Genomic DNA, 15732 nt, shown 5'->3' on the forward strand with positions numbered 1-15732 from the left:
ATGAACAGCACATGCTAGAAAAGTTGAAAAGTTGTATTCTTTCTACGAGATTCACTTATCTATATTAGGTTCGTTATTGTGTCAGTACTTCAAATAAATAATGCAATAACGTGTGAAGAGAAACTTAACGTTTAATAGACAAAGAAAAAAAAACTGATATTATGTTTTGAATGATTCATTCATATGTCTAATCTAAAATGTAGAGGTCGTGAATAATTTTCATAGAACGAGTACCATCACTAAGATATATATATATATATCACATTGCTCGAATAATATAAAGGCAATTAGCCACAATAAATACGTTTTGACAAATTGGTGCAGTTTTGATCACAATTTTTTAAAATATCGCTTTTAATCAATTTTATCATTGAAAAATTAATATTGTCCTTCATTAATCAAAAAGGGTTCAGGCATACGGATACAACAACAATAGTTGTGTTGGACATCCTCCATCCGACATGAGGCCCTGGTGCAAAAGCAAGAGCTAGCAACAATATTGTCTTCAACGGCCAATGCTTTTTCATCAGGCTATCATCTTGTTTAAGCTAAAGGTTCACAATCGTTACGGTCTTGTTGCTGCGGATTATTGGAAAATCATCAGAATACAGTTTCGAGAATGGGGAGCTATAATACAGTTTGCAAGGCAATTTGCTGCCCTTGATTATTTTTACATAGTTTGGGCATACTCTTATTTCATTAGTCATGAGACAGAATATATAGCTTGCCTACAACTCCGCTGGCTATTCAATTTGTTTCCTTTAATCTATTTCTAACTTTAAGAATTAGAGTTTACTTCTCAACATTCCCTCTCAGTTCATAGATTCGTGGTCAATGCACGAAATTTCGAGTTTATGATCGGAATCGTTAATATTATAAATCAATTTCCAAAGATTATTTTTACAAAAAAACAAACATATGTAAACTAGGATTAAATACAAGTTGGATATAAGTTTTAGAGTAATGCTACACATACCACACTTTTGTAGGTTTAAAGGAACAATACCAAATTCAAGAAAAACTACCAAACTCAACCCATTCTATTTAGATTAAGCCACAATTTGTAGGCCATGACATTTATATTCATAGGTGATAGGACCATTTACATTCCCCCTGCACACAGCTCGCTGGTCTCCGTGCGCCAGTGTCGGATCTCGTTTCGGCCACCATCATTGGTGCCGAAAAATTTGAAGTCATTGTTCTACATTACATAAAAAATAGCAATAAGTTCAACCTTTTATCTTCAATTATGTTTATTTTCCAAGTTTATTATTTCTTCACATGTATACAAAATAAAATCAAAGAACTTAATTAAGAGAAAATCCATCGCTTTACATGTATTTATGAAAGTCACTATTGAATAGCTACCTTTAGACTAGAAAAATTGATTAGCCAGTTGCCAGAAAAATTGATCGGAATCGACCATTAATACAAGTTGGTTAGTCGGAAAACATGGTAGGATTGAGTGACAATCTTGTAATTATTTTGAAATATAATAATTTTGTAGAATTGTTTTAGTTGACTTTTCCATTGGTGCCTAAACTAAAATATGGTATTAATTTTAGCAAAAAAACTAGACTTTGAATTTGGTTAACCCATCCAGCCTAATCAGTGATCACAAAAGACAATTATTATATAATCCCACAATTGGGTCTAGTGGTCCTCCTTTTTTGTTTTTTTCTTATTTGTTCTTTTTAGGGAAATGTTAACTAACTTTTTCAAAAGTGAGGTTTTTTATAGTCCATCTACTATTTTTGTTTTCATAATATTTTATAATGTTAGTATATAAATTGATATTAAACGTTAAGATGATAAAAAGTTCATTTCATTTTTGAGATAATACCCTTAGCATTTCTCTTCTTTTTAACATGTGACGGGACAGCGACTAGTCACATGTATAACTCAACGACAACCAGTACCAGTTCGAACTAACTTTCCACGAAGAATCTTTGCCACAAATGTGAATCGGATAAGTCAGGGAGAAAATGCTACCAACGATCTGAAGAAGATGGAAAAAAAAAAAAGCATCTTTGGTGTCATGAGACTATTATGGTGTGAATCTTCCAAATGCCTTTCTTTTAGTGAATTATCTCGTGCCTCATTATTGTTAATAAAATATTTCAAGTGATTATATTTTCCAATCATATAAACTGATTGTACGCATTTGATGGTTTTTTATTTTTTTTATATTTTAAGAATGTATCTCACATTAATAAATAAATAAAAAAAAATTGCATTGACTTAAATGTTGGGTTATTTTTTATTTTGTCAATTGATTTTACGGTGAAACCTCAACTTTTTTCATGGTATCATAGTAGGTTGTCTCACGTGTGAAGCCTAATGGCCACACATGCTACACGACTGCTTTGTGTTGTTCATGTGCTATTATTAAAAAATTAATTTAAAATACTTTTCATATTACTAATTAGTTTTATAGTTGATCTTCAACTTCCTTTATTTTTATTATATTAATTGATTATAATGGACAAATTATTAGCATGGCAAGAAATATGACCTTTAGAATTACTCTTGTAGTTGTCTTTGATTTTTCTTGGAAACTCCTCGTCTATATCAAAGACATGTGGATAGAATTTTCTTGGTGTACATGTTTCGTGGAAAGTTAGTTTTAAAGAATCGTAGGACTTAACTTCATACATTTGTCTTTGAACAAAATAACAAACTTCATACTTTGTCAATACATTTGTCTTTGAACAAAATAACAAACTTCATACTTTGTCAATACATTGACTTTGCAGTCAGCTACCAGAGCTATTGCTATCTTACTAATCATACCAGTTCAAACCCCTTTGGATATTGGTCGTAAGAGTAATGCTAGACATACTAAATATTTAAACTAAATTGGCAAACTAAATAAATGTCATTCACTCACTAATTAGAAATAAACATGTTAATCAATATTTAAGTAATAATCAAATCAACACTCACATCATTTAGTTTACAAAATTTAATTTAGAGATTTAATCTCCCTAACATTATAAATGTGAATGATTGTACCCCCTTGGATGGATTTTGAAATGTAGTTTTCCAGCTTTCGTTTTGTTTTGTTTTTTTTTTTTTTTTGTCTTTTTAGCTAAAAAAATTCTTGAGACTGACATAATTCCTCATTTTGATCTCTAACAATGAAAATTGATAGAACTTCCCTAAGTTTGTCTATCATAAATCATTTTGATATTTCCGTTCAAAACTTATCAAATATCCTTGTTAAGTTGTCACGTGAACGACTAAATGACCACCATTTTAAGGGTATTTTTGTTAAACCAACCCCTCCACTTAACAAAGACATTGGAGATTTTCCTTGTTTTTTCCTAACATTTTGGTGTTTTTCAACATGTTTTGCAGATTTAGACCTACTAAGTTTTGGTTTAGAGGGGTTAGGAATTAGGTTTTACTAGCAACTGGTGCCCAAGCGTTGCTGCGGGTTTTAAAATCATATAAAGCATGTCTGAAATACTATGTTAGCACATGTGATTGATGTCTCATTGTTCATTAACAATAAGCAATACTATTTACATACATGTGGAATGTAGGAACGAAATTACTGACCTTTTGTTCTAAATCAAAAAGAACACTAACTAGTAGAAACCAAAAAAGAACACTAATTCGAAATACAATTTGACAAAAAACCCTTTCCAAACAGTTGAACATCAAGAAGAACGCTAATTCTAAAATACAAATTCAATTTCTCTCCATGTTCAAAAGCATGCAAGCAGAGAGTAATTTCTATTACCAGTATGATTAGCTTGTAATGACTTGTCCACTGTGATAAAAAGCATCAAATTTCTCATTTTGTCTCCAATTTCCATCACTTCAGTTGCCCCTTTTGCAGATTTTTTTTCTTTCTTCCATTGACGCCAATGTTTTGCCTCGCGCTTTGATACAGCCTCATCTAGATAATGTAAATATAAATTTATCACATATACATATAACATATGTGCCATCTAACTGTTTATAACATATGCTAACAATACAAAATGCAGACATTGTATATGGTATTCTGCATAAATGCTAACCACACAATGCAAAAATACTCACTGACAGAAAAACAAAACACCAATTGCTCATCTAGATAATTTAAATACAAAAAAATAAACTTTACACCAAACACAACAGACCTCTCTCTCCTTTACAGTTCCTGAAAGAAGTGAATTCATAAAAAAAAAAACTTGGTTATGCCAACATACTTCTTACAAATTATATTCATTTCAAAAAAGAACCAAACAAAAAATGCACATAAAAGCTTACTGAAGGGCCAAATTTGAACAATTTGGGCAATTGGGTATCCTCAAAACAATTCAAAGAGCAACAAATGAGCGTGAAAGCAGCAGAAAAACAAAAGAAAGACAAAAAAAAGGGGGATATCGAGATTCAAAAAAGTAGCAGATAACATGACCAGAAGAGGTGTTTTTCACTCAGAATGTCCAAAAGGACAGTCCCAAAGTTGAACATAACACTTTCTAGTCACACTATTAATTACACTGAGAGTTTAGTCTTAATGATGGATTTGCAATGCATAGAACTCATTTTGCAAAGTTCAAAATTGCATTGTGACTTTAGTCTTAGTGTAAAGCACATGATGGCAATAATTGGCACACTGATCTCAACTCATCATTCTCAAGTATTCTTAATCTCGCAGGATGAGGGTATAGCAGGAATATTCAGCAGATTATACAACATAGCTCCTTATTCATATAATCTTACTCATTGACTCAGTCAGAAATTCAGTTTATCCCTCAGAAAGGTGTATAAAAAATGGTATAATAAATAATAATTATGATTAAGGGAAATAGGCAATTACCATTTCTTAGATATTCAGGAGGTGTGTGCAAGATTAGTGCTGTAACTTTTTTCATCCCTACTGTTTTTCATCAATCCAAAAGTCGAAGGCGGAGGATTGCCATTCTTGCAACACCATCCATGAAATTACCACTTTGATCTCATATAAATCCATGTAGCTGTCAAATAAAAAGTCTTTAACAGAGCAAAAAAAATGTCTACTTATCAAAAAAAGGTCCACAATGATATGTGATCAAAATCATCTCACTTGTAAAAATTGAAAAACTAAATAAACAAATTTGGGAAAGGAAATTGGAGACATCACCTCATCAAAGAGAACCATATATGAATTTAAGTCATGGTACAATGGGCGGCCTTCAATACTGCCGTAATCCAATACTTCGGCAATTTTCAGAGCAACTCTTAGTCTCATAGCCCACTCAAAGGTCTGATTCTCCCCTATCAAGAACATGTGAGATGAATTTATACATGAAGCATTTTGAATAGCTATAAGCAATAAATTTCAGTGACCAATTGTCAAGAATATGAGAATGGGAAAAGCAAAATGGGAGTCGCAAATTGAAATGAAAATGGCACATATTGCAGATAATGAATCAGCTTAATTTGCGAAAGTGGTTTGAGATGACAATATTGCTCATGTGGAACAAATGCATTCTTTAAAGCAATTAACGCCCCAAGAAATCAATATCTTATGTAAAAGAAGAGAAAATTATGTCTTTGTAGGACTCATCAAATCTAGATTGAAATTTTTTTAAGTTTCAATCGCATGGCTTTTCACATTACAAATAGACAAGTAGATGCAACCATTTCATATTCGTATTCATTGAAACGCAGTGCAACTTTCAAGTAAAGGGTGTTCCTCCTCATATTTCAAGCAATGTGTCAAACATGTTCCCATATCTTGTGCAGAAAAGAAAGGCCAAAAATTGTATAAAAAACAAATTCATTGAATATCTGAATATAGGAGGCACATACAGTTGAAGAGATGTTTGGCAAGTGTATCATGATGCATGTACTCCACCACCAGCAACTTCTTGTCGTCGTCGCAGCAATACCCAATCATGAAGAAATACCTTTTTGAAAAAGAAAAAAAAACATTGCATAGACTGCACAGAGAAATTAAAACTACTTGACACTTTTCCAAAAATCAAACTAGCAACTTTAAGAAATACTTGGACCAATTTGAAATTTGCCCTCTTCGTTAACATGAAGAAAATAATATTAACTTCGGCAAACCATGTAACCATCTCATTGAGTAAAAAAAAATGCATCTCATACCTTAATCATTTTATATACAAAATGGATTGAGCATGCATAACCAAGTAGGTTCTACATATGACCACTCGAGGTTCGAGAATAAGCAGGAACCTCCTGTCAAGTAATATCAATTTAAGTTTATATGCCTTCAAAATTCAGTATACATAATTTGGAAATAGAAAAAACAGAAAGATAATTATACCTGGAGAGCGATGGCAAAGGTATTTCATTAGCCAGAAAAACCTGCAAAGACAAAAAATTTCACAAAATCAGTATATTAGCACTCATAATTTAACCTCTATCATGAATAATAAATTCATAAAGTAAACTTTTAACATTCATCATAACATTAACAATTTGATTAACCAATACTCATCGCTAATTTTCCAATACTGTTTAAACTGAAATGAATACATTTTTAGCTTGTAGATACGAATAATTTAATATGTGCTATATTATAACAGCAACAATTTTAATCAAAAATATTAACGGCATCTCTAACCCTCCAATAGTGCCTAAACCGAAACAAACACATTTTTTGTTTCTATACACTAATAACTTAACGCCCGCCATGAAAAATGAATATATAATTCACACTTCAAATCCAGCAATGTTAAACCCTCAAATCCTACAAAAGAAAAAACTATGAACACACCCACAATCCAAACACATAGAGAAAACTACACCAAATTAGGAAAACAAAATAAATAAATAAATAAAATCTAACGCATTTATATACACTATGAAGTATGAACCAACTCACAACACAAACACGGACAGAAAACCTTTCCAAATTAGCAAAACAAAATTAAAAAAAAAAAAAAAAACAAGCGCAAGCAAAACAAGGGAAAATAAATTAAAACACATCCATACCTTTAACACAGAGAGCTTGGAAAATCGAAATCCAAAATCCCAAATTTTCAAAGGCACCGTTTCCTGAAATTGAAAATCGATTTGCATCAGACATTTACAAAAACTATCGAACCAAACACAGAAAATCGAAACCATATAGACTGATAAACATGCAAAACTTACCTGGAAACGCTGGATTAGACCAGCCCAAACCAATTTCCAATCGAATAAAAAATGGGTAAAAATCCCTGAAATCGAAAACCAAACGGCATCAGACATGCAAAAAAACTATGCGAGCAACCAGGTAGAAATTAAGAACTTTGATGAGTAATCAAAGAACAACATCGCTAGAAACCGACGAATCAGCAGAACGACAGAAAACAAAATCACATACGAAGAGGGCGAAAAACCAACGAAGTCGAGGTATCCCAGAGAAGAAAGTGAAAAAGCAAAGAAAGATCTAGAATAACTGTCATTCACTGTGCAAAACACACACGATGACGGACAGGTGGAACGAAAGGGCATAACTGTCATTTCCTGTGCAACACAGATAGAAAGAGAAGTGGTCAAAAACTTTGGAGGGCATTTTTGACATTTTACTATTAATAAACAGTAGCATTTAGTTCGGGTTTTAGTATATATAAACTAGAATTTGTACTCGCGTGTTACTATAGGATTGAAAACTATTTGAATGATTCAATCGAAAAGTGCTATTGGCACTTCAAAAATCTCATTCAACACTCCTCACAAGTGTATTTTTCTTTCCTAATATAGAAAGTTTGAAGTGTAGAATGAGATTTTTGAAGTGCTAATAACAATTCCCTTTCAATCTTCATAAACAATGTTTGAGTCAAAAACTGAGTTACCAATGCCAATGCAAATTATACACAACCTCATCCTGAATGAATTTAAATATCAAAAGAGAAACCTATATCGTGTATTAAAAATGTTGTTTACTGCAACATTAAAAGTTGTCCTCTGCTATGTTGGTCATTAAGGAAGCATCCCAGGCAAGGGAAAAAAATTGAAATAAATTTATAGACAGTGGAATTATATCATGAACAAACTAAGGATAATAAGTGTTTACCTAGTGTTTTTGTGTGCAAAAAGAAGTCTGATTTTGAAAGAAATGGAGATGACCTTCTCTGGCAATTATATTGGACGCGATCAAACTTTTGTGCGTTTCCAACTTGCATTGCAACCAAGTTTCTACAAAAACAGATCGAATTCAAGAAAGTAATTAGACCAAGGTAAGTTTAAGAGTTAGCTAATAATTAACGGCATCATAATTAAGAGTTAGCTAATAATAAATATACAAATCTGTTAACCTTTAGTTGACCCTCGACATGTGCTCGGAATAGGGCTCTTTCAACATCCTGAAATCATGTCAAGTGCTAAAAAGGAGCAAGAAAAAACTAATGTAAGAGGTCTGTAAATTTGAGACAGAGCATATTACCTTATAGGGCCTCTTTAGAATCAGGTGGACCAAGTTCTATTGCCATGGTTTCATCATCCAATTTGTCAACCATCTGAAAAATGAAGAGAGAGTATCTACATATGTAAAATTTGAAAAGTAATAGCAAAAAATGAGTCAGTTGTTTAAAACAACGATCTAGCTAAGACAACATCCATACCTGCATATACTTCACAACTTCTGAGACAGAATAGTGTAATAAAGAATTTCCACCAAGTTCCTTTTCAGAGATCCACCAGTCCTTCTCAAAAATCTCACTTCAATGAAAAGGAAGTTAGGCCACACTATAAAATGCACTACTCCAACTTTTTTTCAAAAATGATATTCTAAGAAGTTAAATGGTTAAAGAACCTAAGAAGAAGATAACATATAAATTTATATTAAATTGGAATATTAAATCTACATATACTAAAGTAAAGTTATCGTAAATGCCCAAAAATAAATCTAAACGAAAACTTGAAACTAAAAACCAAATGGTTATTAGACGACTCCTAAAGGATTACATATTCTGGATTTATTAAATGGAGTTTTTCAAGACCTTCAACTAATTGAAACTAATATACAAACACTAAAGAATAATATCGCATAGCCTTACCTCAATCTTCTCAAAATTGATCATGACACACCCTTTTGTACCACATGGAATATCTCTTACCTACAATGTTGCTAACAGAAGCTTTCAAAACTATAATGAATGGAAAGACAGAATCCTCAATCTTCCAAACATGGATTACCAAAGTTACCTGATTAGTCTGCAGGGTCACTTGAATGGGTTCAAAATGGGTGACAATAGGCAGCTTGAGATGAAAACCTGAAATTTGAAATAATGAGAAGCAGGCAAAGTTAAGGCCCTATGCAAGCAACTTCTCAATGCACATCACCTAGATCTGTAATTGTCTTCAGAAGAGCGCATCCTCTCCAATATACCCCAACATGACCTTTTGGGACTTGGTGCAAAATTGATATAGTTGATGATGTTGGAAGAACCGTCTGGAAACATCAAGACGTCCCAGTTTTAAGAATTTAGCATACTAATCAAAGTTCCCCAACTCGCATATCATAGTATTTAGCAAAAATACAATCCAAGTCTATTGCAACTATCATTACAAAAAAACGAAAATTTCCAAGAAAGCCCTTCAATTCAATGCGTTATTGGGAAATTGCATGACTCTAATTCTCAATCAACTAATACAAATATTATATACAGGATTAATTAAGTCACCAGATGCATTTTATTGCACATGATCATGCTTAGCAAACATATGATCATTAATGACATGACAAAAGAAGAATGCATTGCGAAATTGTAAAAAATCGAAAATTAATACTTTAACACAAATACATGCATTCAGTGGAAATCAAGAACAGATACATGATACTCAAAATAGAGGAATTACTTACCATAATAAAACCTAAAAGTGAAACAAATTGACGAACAACTGAGTTAGTACTGCATATCAAGTGATGGATTAAGCTCGAAGATAAAATGCGATAAGCAATACTTGCTATTTGTATTAGTTGTAAATTTAAGGCCTTTCACTTCAGATCGTCGCCCCAAAGCAGCAGCAAGGAAGTTGTATGCAAAGATAACAGCTGCTTTAGAACACCCATTTCAGAAAAAATTCAATCAGAGGCCATAGAGATTCAGCGGAACAGAGAGAAAAAGATAATCCTAAACAACATTCTAGAGAGATAAGAGTTACCTTCAATTCTTAGCCAGTTAAAGAATTTTCTTTGAATCAGGAGAACCGGGAATGGATTCATGTTTTGCTTCCTGGAAAACTGTCGAGAGAGAATTGGGGCTGGGTTGGAAGAACGTATTGGAAGCAAAAGGAAGAGCCCAGTTTCGCTTAACTAAGAAACCTAATTCAGTCCTTGATTAGAACACATAGCATAGGCTAATAAAATATCTCACCAAAGCACAAAATGCAAAACAATCGAACGGAAATTAGTGGAGAAAAAGTGAAAAGCAACAGAAGCAAAAAGAGTGAAAAGCAAAGGGAAGAAGCTAGAAGACGTAGCGATGGTCAACAGGTGGAGCGGAAGGGCATAACTGCATTTTCACTGTAGAAAAGCTGAAATAAAGCACAGCTAGATAAAAATTTGGAGGGCATTTTCGCCACTCCACTGTCCACGAACAGTAACCGGGAGTTTTGGGTTTTGGCATAAATAAATGTGTTAGAATAGGTATTTAAACTAAAAAAACCCAAAAAAAGCATTCAAATATGAGATCATTTAGTCATCAAACTATATAAAAACAATTACACATATTCGATACAAGCATTATGAACCGTCTATCTATTTGTTACATTCGATTGACTAAATGATCTTAGTTTTGATATTTTGTAGAGATAATCTATACAAATTGATTTATAATATAAATGATTTCAATTATACACACAAAATTTTGTGAACAGTCACGAAGTCAATTGAGAGTAACTCCTCCTCAATCTTAAAGAACTCATCCACTGACTAGGCTTCCATGCCATATCTTAATGTGATGACTCATTATATACATATATATGTTCAATACATAATTTACGCTTTATTATTATAATTACTTGTTTACAACAATATATTAGAGGGAAAGAATAAATTGATTTCAAACTCATATTCGAACTGCAAGTCGGCCATTTTGATGATGGGAGTTTTAACAAAACACTTACGGTACTGTTCACTTTAACGAAAAACCACATTTTTACTCTAAAAAATCATTTAGGATACTATTCACTTACAACACCTTTTTGTCATTTTCGTTAAAATTCATAATTTTCAAATCATTTTATTAGTTGTCTTTTTCGTTATATATGATTGAACTGGTTTGAGAGAAAGAGAGAGAGAAACTGGGAAGAGACAAGAAACTGATTTTTCATATACCATTATCTCCATGGTAAGGTTCCCTCACATCACCAACTAGCCTTCTAAATAAAAGTAATAAAAAACATAAGTACGTACATTATGTGCATAGAAATCATGAAAACTGGCGTTCTTTGCTTCACGAAAAGAAAAGTTTAAGGGTAAATAGCTTTACGCATTGTTGAAGTTGTCAAAGAGTCTAGCTGATAGGTTTCCTTGTTTCTAGGGTTCATTCCCTGGACGTGCTAATAACCCTCCTATACTTGAGGGACAAGTTTGTTATCTGTTTTGAATTAGTCGTTTACCACGATTCTAGGGTTGTTGTTATCATGGGCTGTTATTCCTTTATTGATGTAAAGCTATTTAATAGCTGGTTGAAGTCTTTTAGTTCAATAAGAATGCTTCTGAGTTTTCAAGACTAAAATACTTTGTGTTCATATTCATACAAACTTCACGTAAACCTAGTTCAGTTTTAACATCTGGTATCAGAGCCCCATCACAGGGGCCTGACCAAAACCAGCAAACACAGTTGCTTACGTGAAAGAACAAGAATATGACGTCCGAGAACAGTTTTGTGCAACCGGCCATTCCAAGGCTCGACGGGCACTACGATCACTGGAGCATGCTTATGGAAAACTTTCTGCGTTCCAAGGAGTATTGGAACCTGGTGGAGACGGGGATCACTGCAGTCGCAGGAGGAGCACTCGAGTGATTCACAGAAGAAGGCACAGGAGGAACTGAAGTTGAAAGATCTTAAGGCCAAGAACTATCTGTTTCAGGCCATTGATCGTTCTATCCTTGAAACGATCTTGAAGAAGGACACGGCAAAGGACATATGGGACTCTTTGAAGCAGAAGTACCAAGGGACTGCACGTGTGAAGCGAGCTCAGTTGCAAGCACTTCGAAAGGAGTTCGAAATATTGCATATGAAGGCTGGAGAAACCGTCAATGATTATTTTGGGAGGACACTCATTATAGCTAATAAGATGAGGGTACATGGCGAAAGAATGGAGGATATAGTGATCATTGAGAAAGTTTTGAGGTCTATGACGTCAAAATTCGATTATGTGGTCTGTTCGATTGAGGAGTCGAATGATTTGGATACTTTATCCATTGATGAACTTCAAAGCAGTTTGCTTGTGCATGAACAAAGGATGGGTCAACATGTGATGGATGAACAAGCTCTCCAAATCACCACTGGTTTCCAACAAGGAGGAAGGAGTGGTGGCCGTGGCTCCTATCGGGGAAGAGGTAGAGGAAGGGGTAGATTTGGGTTCGACAAATCTATCATAGAATGCTACAATTGTCACGAATTAGGACACTTTCAGTGGGAATGTCCTAAGAAGACTAGGGACTCCAATGCTCACTTTGCAGAAACAAGTGAGGAAATGCTGCTAATGGCGTTGGTGGATGACAAGGAAACTCAAACGGAGCAGATTTGGTTTCTTGACTCAGGATGTAGCAATCACATGTGTGGCAGAAAGGAAGCATTTGTCGAAATAGATGCTAATTTTCGAGAGTCAGTCAAGCTGGGAAAGAACTTCAGTCTCAGTGTGCAAGGAAAGGGAAAAGTACGAATGGAGGTGCATGGGATCGTGCATGTGATCACAGACGTTTTCTTTGTCCCTGAATTAAAGAATAACTTGTTGAGTATTGGTCAACTGCAAGAGAGGGGACTCGCAGTGCTCATGCAACATGGAAAGTGTAAGATTTTTCACCCTGAGAAAGGTCTCATTCTCGAAACTGAGATGACATATAACAGGATGTTTGCCTTGAATGCTCGCTGCCCAGGAAATGAACAAAGTTGTCTCTCCATGACAACCACAGATCAAGCTGATCGCTGGCATCGTCGATATGGACATTTAAGTTGGAGTGGTCTGAAGGTGTTACAACAAAAGAACATGGTTAAGGGGCTGCCAAAGCTCAAAGCTTCTCAGAACGTGTGTGAAGGCTGCCTTGTGGGGAAGCAACATCGTGAATCTTTTCCTAAGGAAAGTACATGGAGAGCCTCAAAGATCCTACAATTGATACACGCTGACATCTGTGGTCCCATAAACCCAATCTCAAACAGTAAGAAGAGATATTTCATCACTTTTACTGATGACTATAGTAGAAGAACTTGGGTTTATTTCCTGGTGGAGAAATCAGAAGCTTTCACCGTGTTCAAAACATACAAAGCCAAAATGGAGAAGGAAACGGGATCATTCATAAGAGGTTTGAGGACAGATCGAGGTGGTGAGTTCACATCAAATGAATTCACAGATTTCTGCAATGAGAATGGGGTTCAAAGGCAGTTAACAGCTGCTTATACGCCCCAACAGAACGGGGTTGCTGAACGGAAGAATCGAACCATCATGAATATGGTTCGATGTATGCTATCAGAGAAGCGAATTCCAAAGACCTTCTGGCCTGAAGCAGTGAACTGGGCTGTCCACGTGCTAAATCGAAGTCCAACCCTTGCAGTAAAGAGCAAAACACTTGAGGAAGCATGGAGTGGGCGCAAACCCTCAGTAGAGCACTTTAGGGTTTTTGGTTGCATTTCTCATGTGCACGTACCAGATAGCAAGAGATTGAAGCTTGATGACAAAAGCCTCAAATGTATACTGTTAGGGGTAAGTGAGGAGTCCAAAGCTTATAGACTGTTTGACCCTATTTCAAATAAAATCATTATAAGTCGAGATGTAGTGTTTGAAGAAGATCAACTATGGAATTGGGATAACAGTCATGAGCAAGATATTTTAGCTGATCTTGATGAAGAAGCAGGTACTGAAGATGAAGGAAATGAAGAAGAAACTATTGTTCATGGGTCAGATGACAATAATTCGTTTGAATCAGAAGAAGATGCCATAATTGAAGGCAGTGCACCTCCAGAGGGACGGACTCGAAGGCCACCAAGTTGGATGAGAGACTATGACACTGGTGAAGGTCTCTTTGATGAAGAAGGTATGAACTTGGCTCACTTAGCTTTGTTTACAAATGGTGATCCTACTAGCTATTGTGAAGCTGTGAAAAGTGAGAAGTGGAAACAAGCAATGGATAGAGAGATAGAAGCAATAGAGAAGAATCATACATGGGAATTGACTGACCTACCAACAGGAGGAAAAACCATTGGAGTCAAATGGATTTTCAAGACAAAATTGAATGAAAATGGGGAGGTGAACAAGTATAAGGCCCGGCTTGTTGCAAAGGGATATTGCCAACGATATGGAGTGGATTTTTCTGAAGTATTTGCACCAGTGGCACGAATGGATACAATTCGAATGGTAATATCCATTGCTGCACAAAGGAGCTGGAAAATTTACCAACTCGACGTCAAAGCAGCTTTCTTGCATGGAGAGATCAATGAAGAGGTTTTCGTTGAACAACCACCTGGATATGAACAGAAGGGAAGGGAATGCAAGGTTTATCGTCTCAAGAAGGCACTATATGGGCTCAAGCAGGCTCCACGAGCATGGTATAGTCGAATAGAGGCATATTTTATCAAAGAGGGATTCAACAAATGTCCCTTTGAACACACACTGTTTGTCAAGACAGCCAGTGAAGGTAAAATTTTGATTGTATGCCTATATGTTGATGATCTCATTTTTACTAGAAATGATAGTGTGTTGTTTGAGAAGTTTAAGAGATCCATGATGACAGAATTTGATATGACTGATCTCGGGAGTATGAGATTCTTTCTTGGCATTGAAGTAACACAGAAACCAGATGGCATTTTTATAAGTCAGCGTAAATATGCACAGGAAGTGTTAGACAGGTTCAACATGGGTCAGTGCAACTCAGTGCACAACCCTGTTGTACCTGGATTCAAACTCACTCGTGATGAAGGGGGAGCAAAAGTAGATAGCACGCTGTATAAGCAAATGGTTGGGAGTCTTATGTATTTAACAGCTACACGACCTGATCTTATGTACGCTGTAAGTCTAATTAGCAGGTATATGGAGAATCCCACAGAGACACATTTGTTGGCAGTCAAAAGGATCTTAAGATACGTGAAGGGAACTGGTGACTTTGGGGTATTTTACAAGAAGGGAGGAAATGAAGAACTCATTGGCTATACAGACAGCGATTATGCTGGTGATCAAGATGACAGAAAGAGTACTTCAGGTTATGTATTTATGATGAATTCAGGAGCAGTTTCATGGTCCTCGAAGAAGCAACCAGTGGTCACACTTTCTACTACTGAAGCAGAATTCATTGCAGCTGCTTCAAGTTCATGTCAAGTGGTGTGGATAAGAAGAATTTTGAGTTGCTTGACTCTGAGGCAAACTGGTCCAACAAAGGTTTACTGTGATAATGGATCAACCATTAAGCTGCCAAAGAATCCAGTAATGCATGGTCGCAGTAAACATATAGATGTAAGGTTTCATTTTCTTCGAGATCTTGTCAAGGATGAAGTAGTGGAGCTGCTGCAGTGTTCTACTCAGGAGCAGATTGCAGATGTGATGACAAAGCCACTGAAACTTGAAGTATTTCAGAAA

The 15732-nt window shown here is 35.1% G+C and overlaps 1 protein-coding gene across 27 annotated transcripts; it reads right to left on the reverse strand.

The window, feature by feature from the left end:
* Window positions 1-3460: 3460 nt before the first annotated feature.
* LOC137742223 (putative serine/threonine-protein kinase PBL17) lies at window positions 3461-10466 on the reverse strand. Of its 27 annotated transcripts, none has more exons than XR_015953287.1 (17): window positions 10102-10441; window positions 9800-9991; window positions 9280-9388; window positions 9142-9209; window positions 8994-9053; window positions 8559-8655; window positions 8381-8453; window positions 8253-8300; window positions 8012-8133; window positions 7319-7461; window positions 7108-7172; window positions 6946-7008; window positions 6275-6315; window positions 5791-5888; window positions 5120-5253; window positions 4817-4973; window positions 3461-3907 (listed from the first exon to the last, which is right to left on the reverse strand). XR_015953287.1 is itself a non-coding variant. In XM_088679562.1 (16 exons), exons 10-16 carry the CDS (start codon window positions 7398-7400, stop codon window positions 3824-3826), a joined length of 600 nt encoding a protein of 199 aa, XP_088535688.1. In that variant the 5' UTR covers window positions 7401-7461; window positions 8065-8133; window positions 8253-8300; window positions 8381-8453; window positions 8559-8655; window positions 8994-9053; window positions 9142-9209; window positions 9280-9388; window positions 9800-9991; window positions 10102-10441; the 3' UTR covers window positions 3461-3823. The 27 variants fall into 27 exon arrangements, 17 of the variants coding, with proteins under 17 accessions (XP_088535688.1, XP_088535690.1, XP_088535687.1 ...); XR_015953284.1 differs by having other exon boundaries at window positions 4817-4989; XR_015953289.1 differs by having other exon boundaries at window positions 8381-8475.
* Window positions 10467-15732: the final 5266 nt, after the last annotated feature.

Source organism: Pyrus communis, chromosome 11 (assembly GCF_041283825.1).
Source record: "Pyrus communis isolate YQ-2024b chromosome 11, ASM4128382v1, whole genome shotgun sequence".
NCBI classification, from domain to species: domain Eukaryota; kingdom Viridiplantae; phylum Streptophyta; class Magnoliopsida; order Rosales; family Rosaceae; genus Pyrus; species Pyrus communis.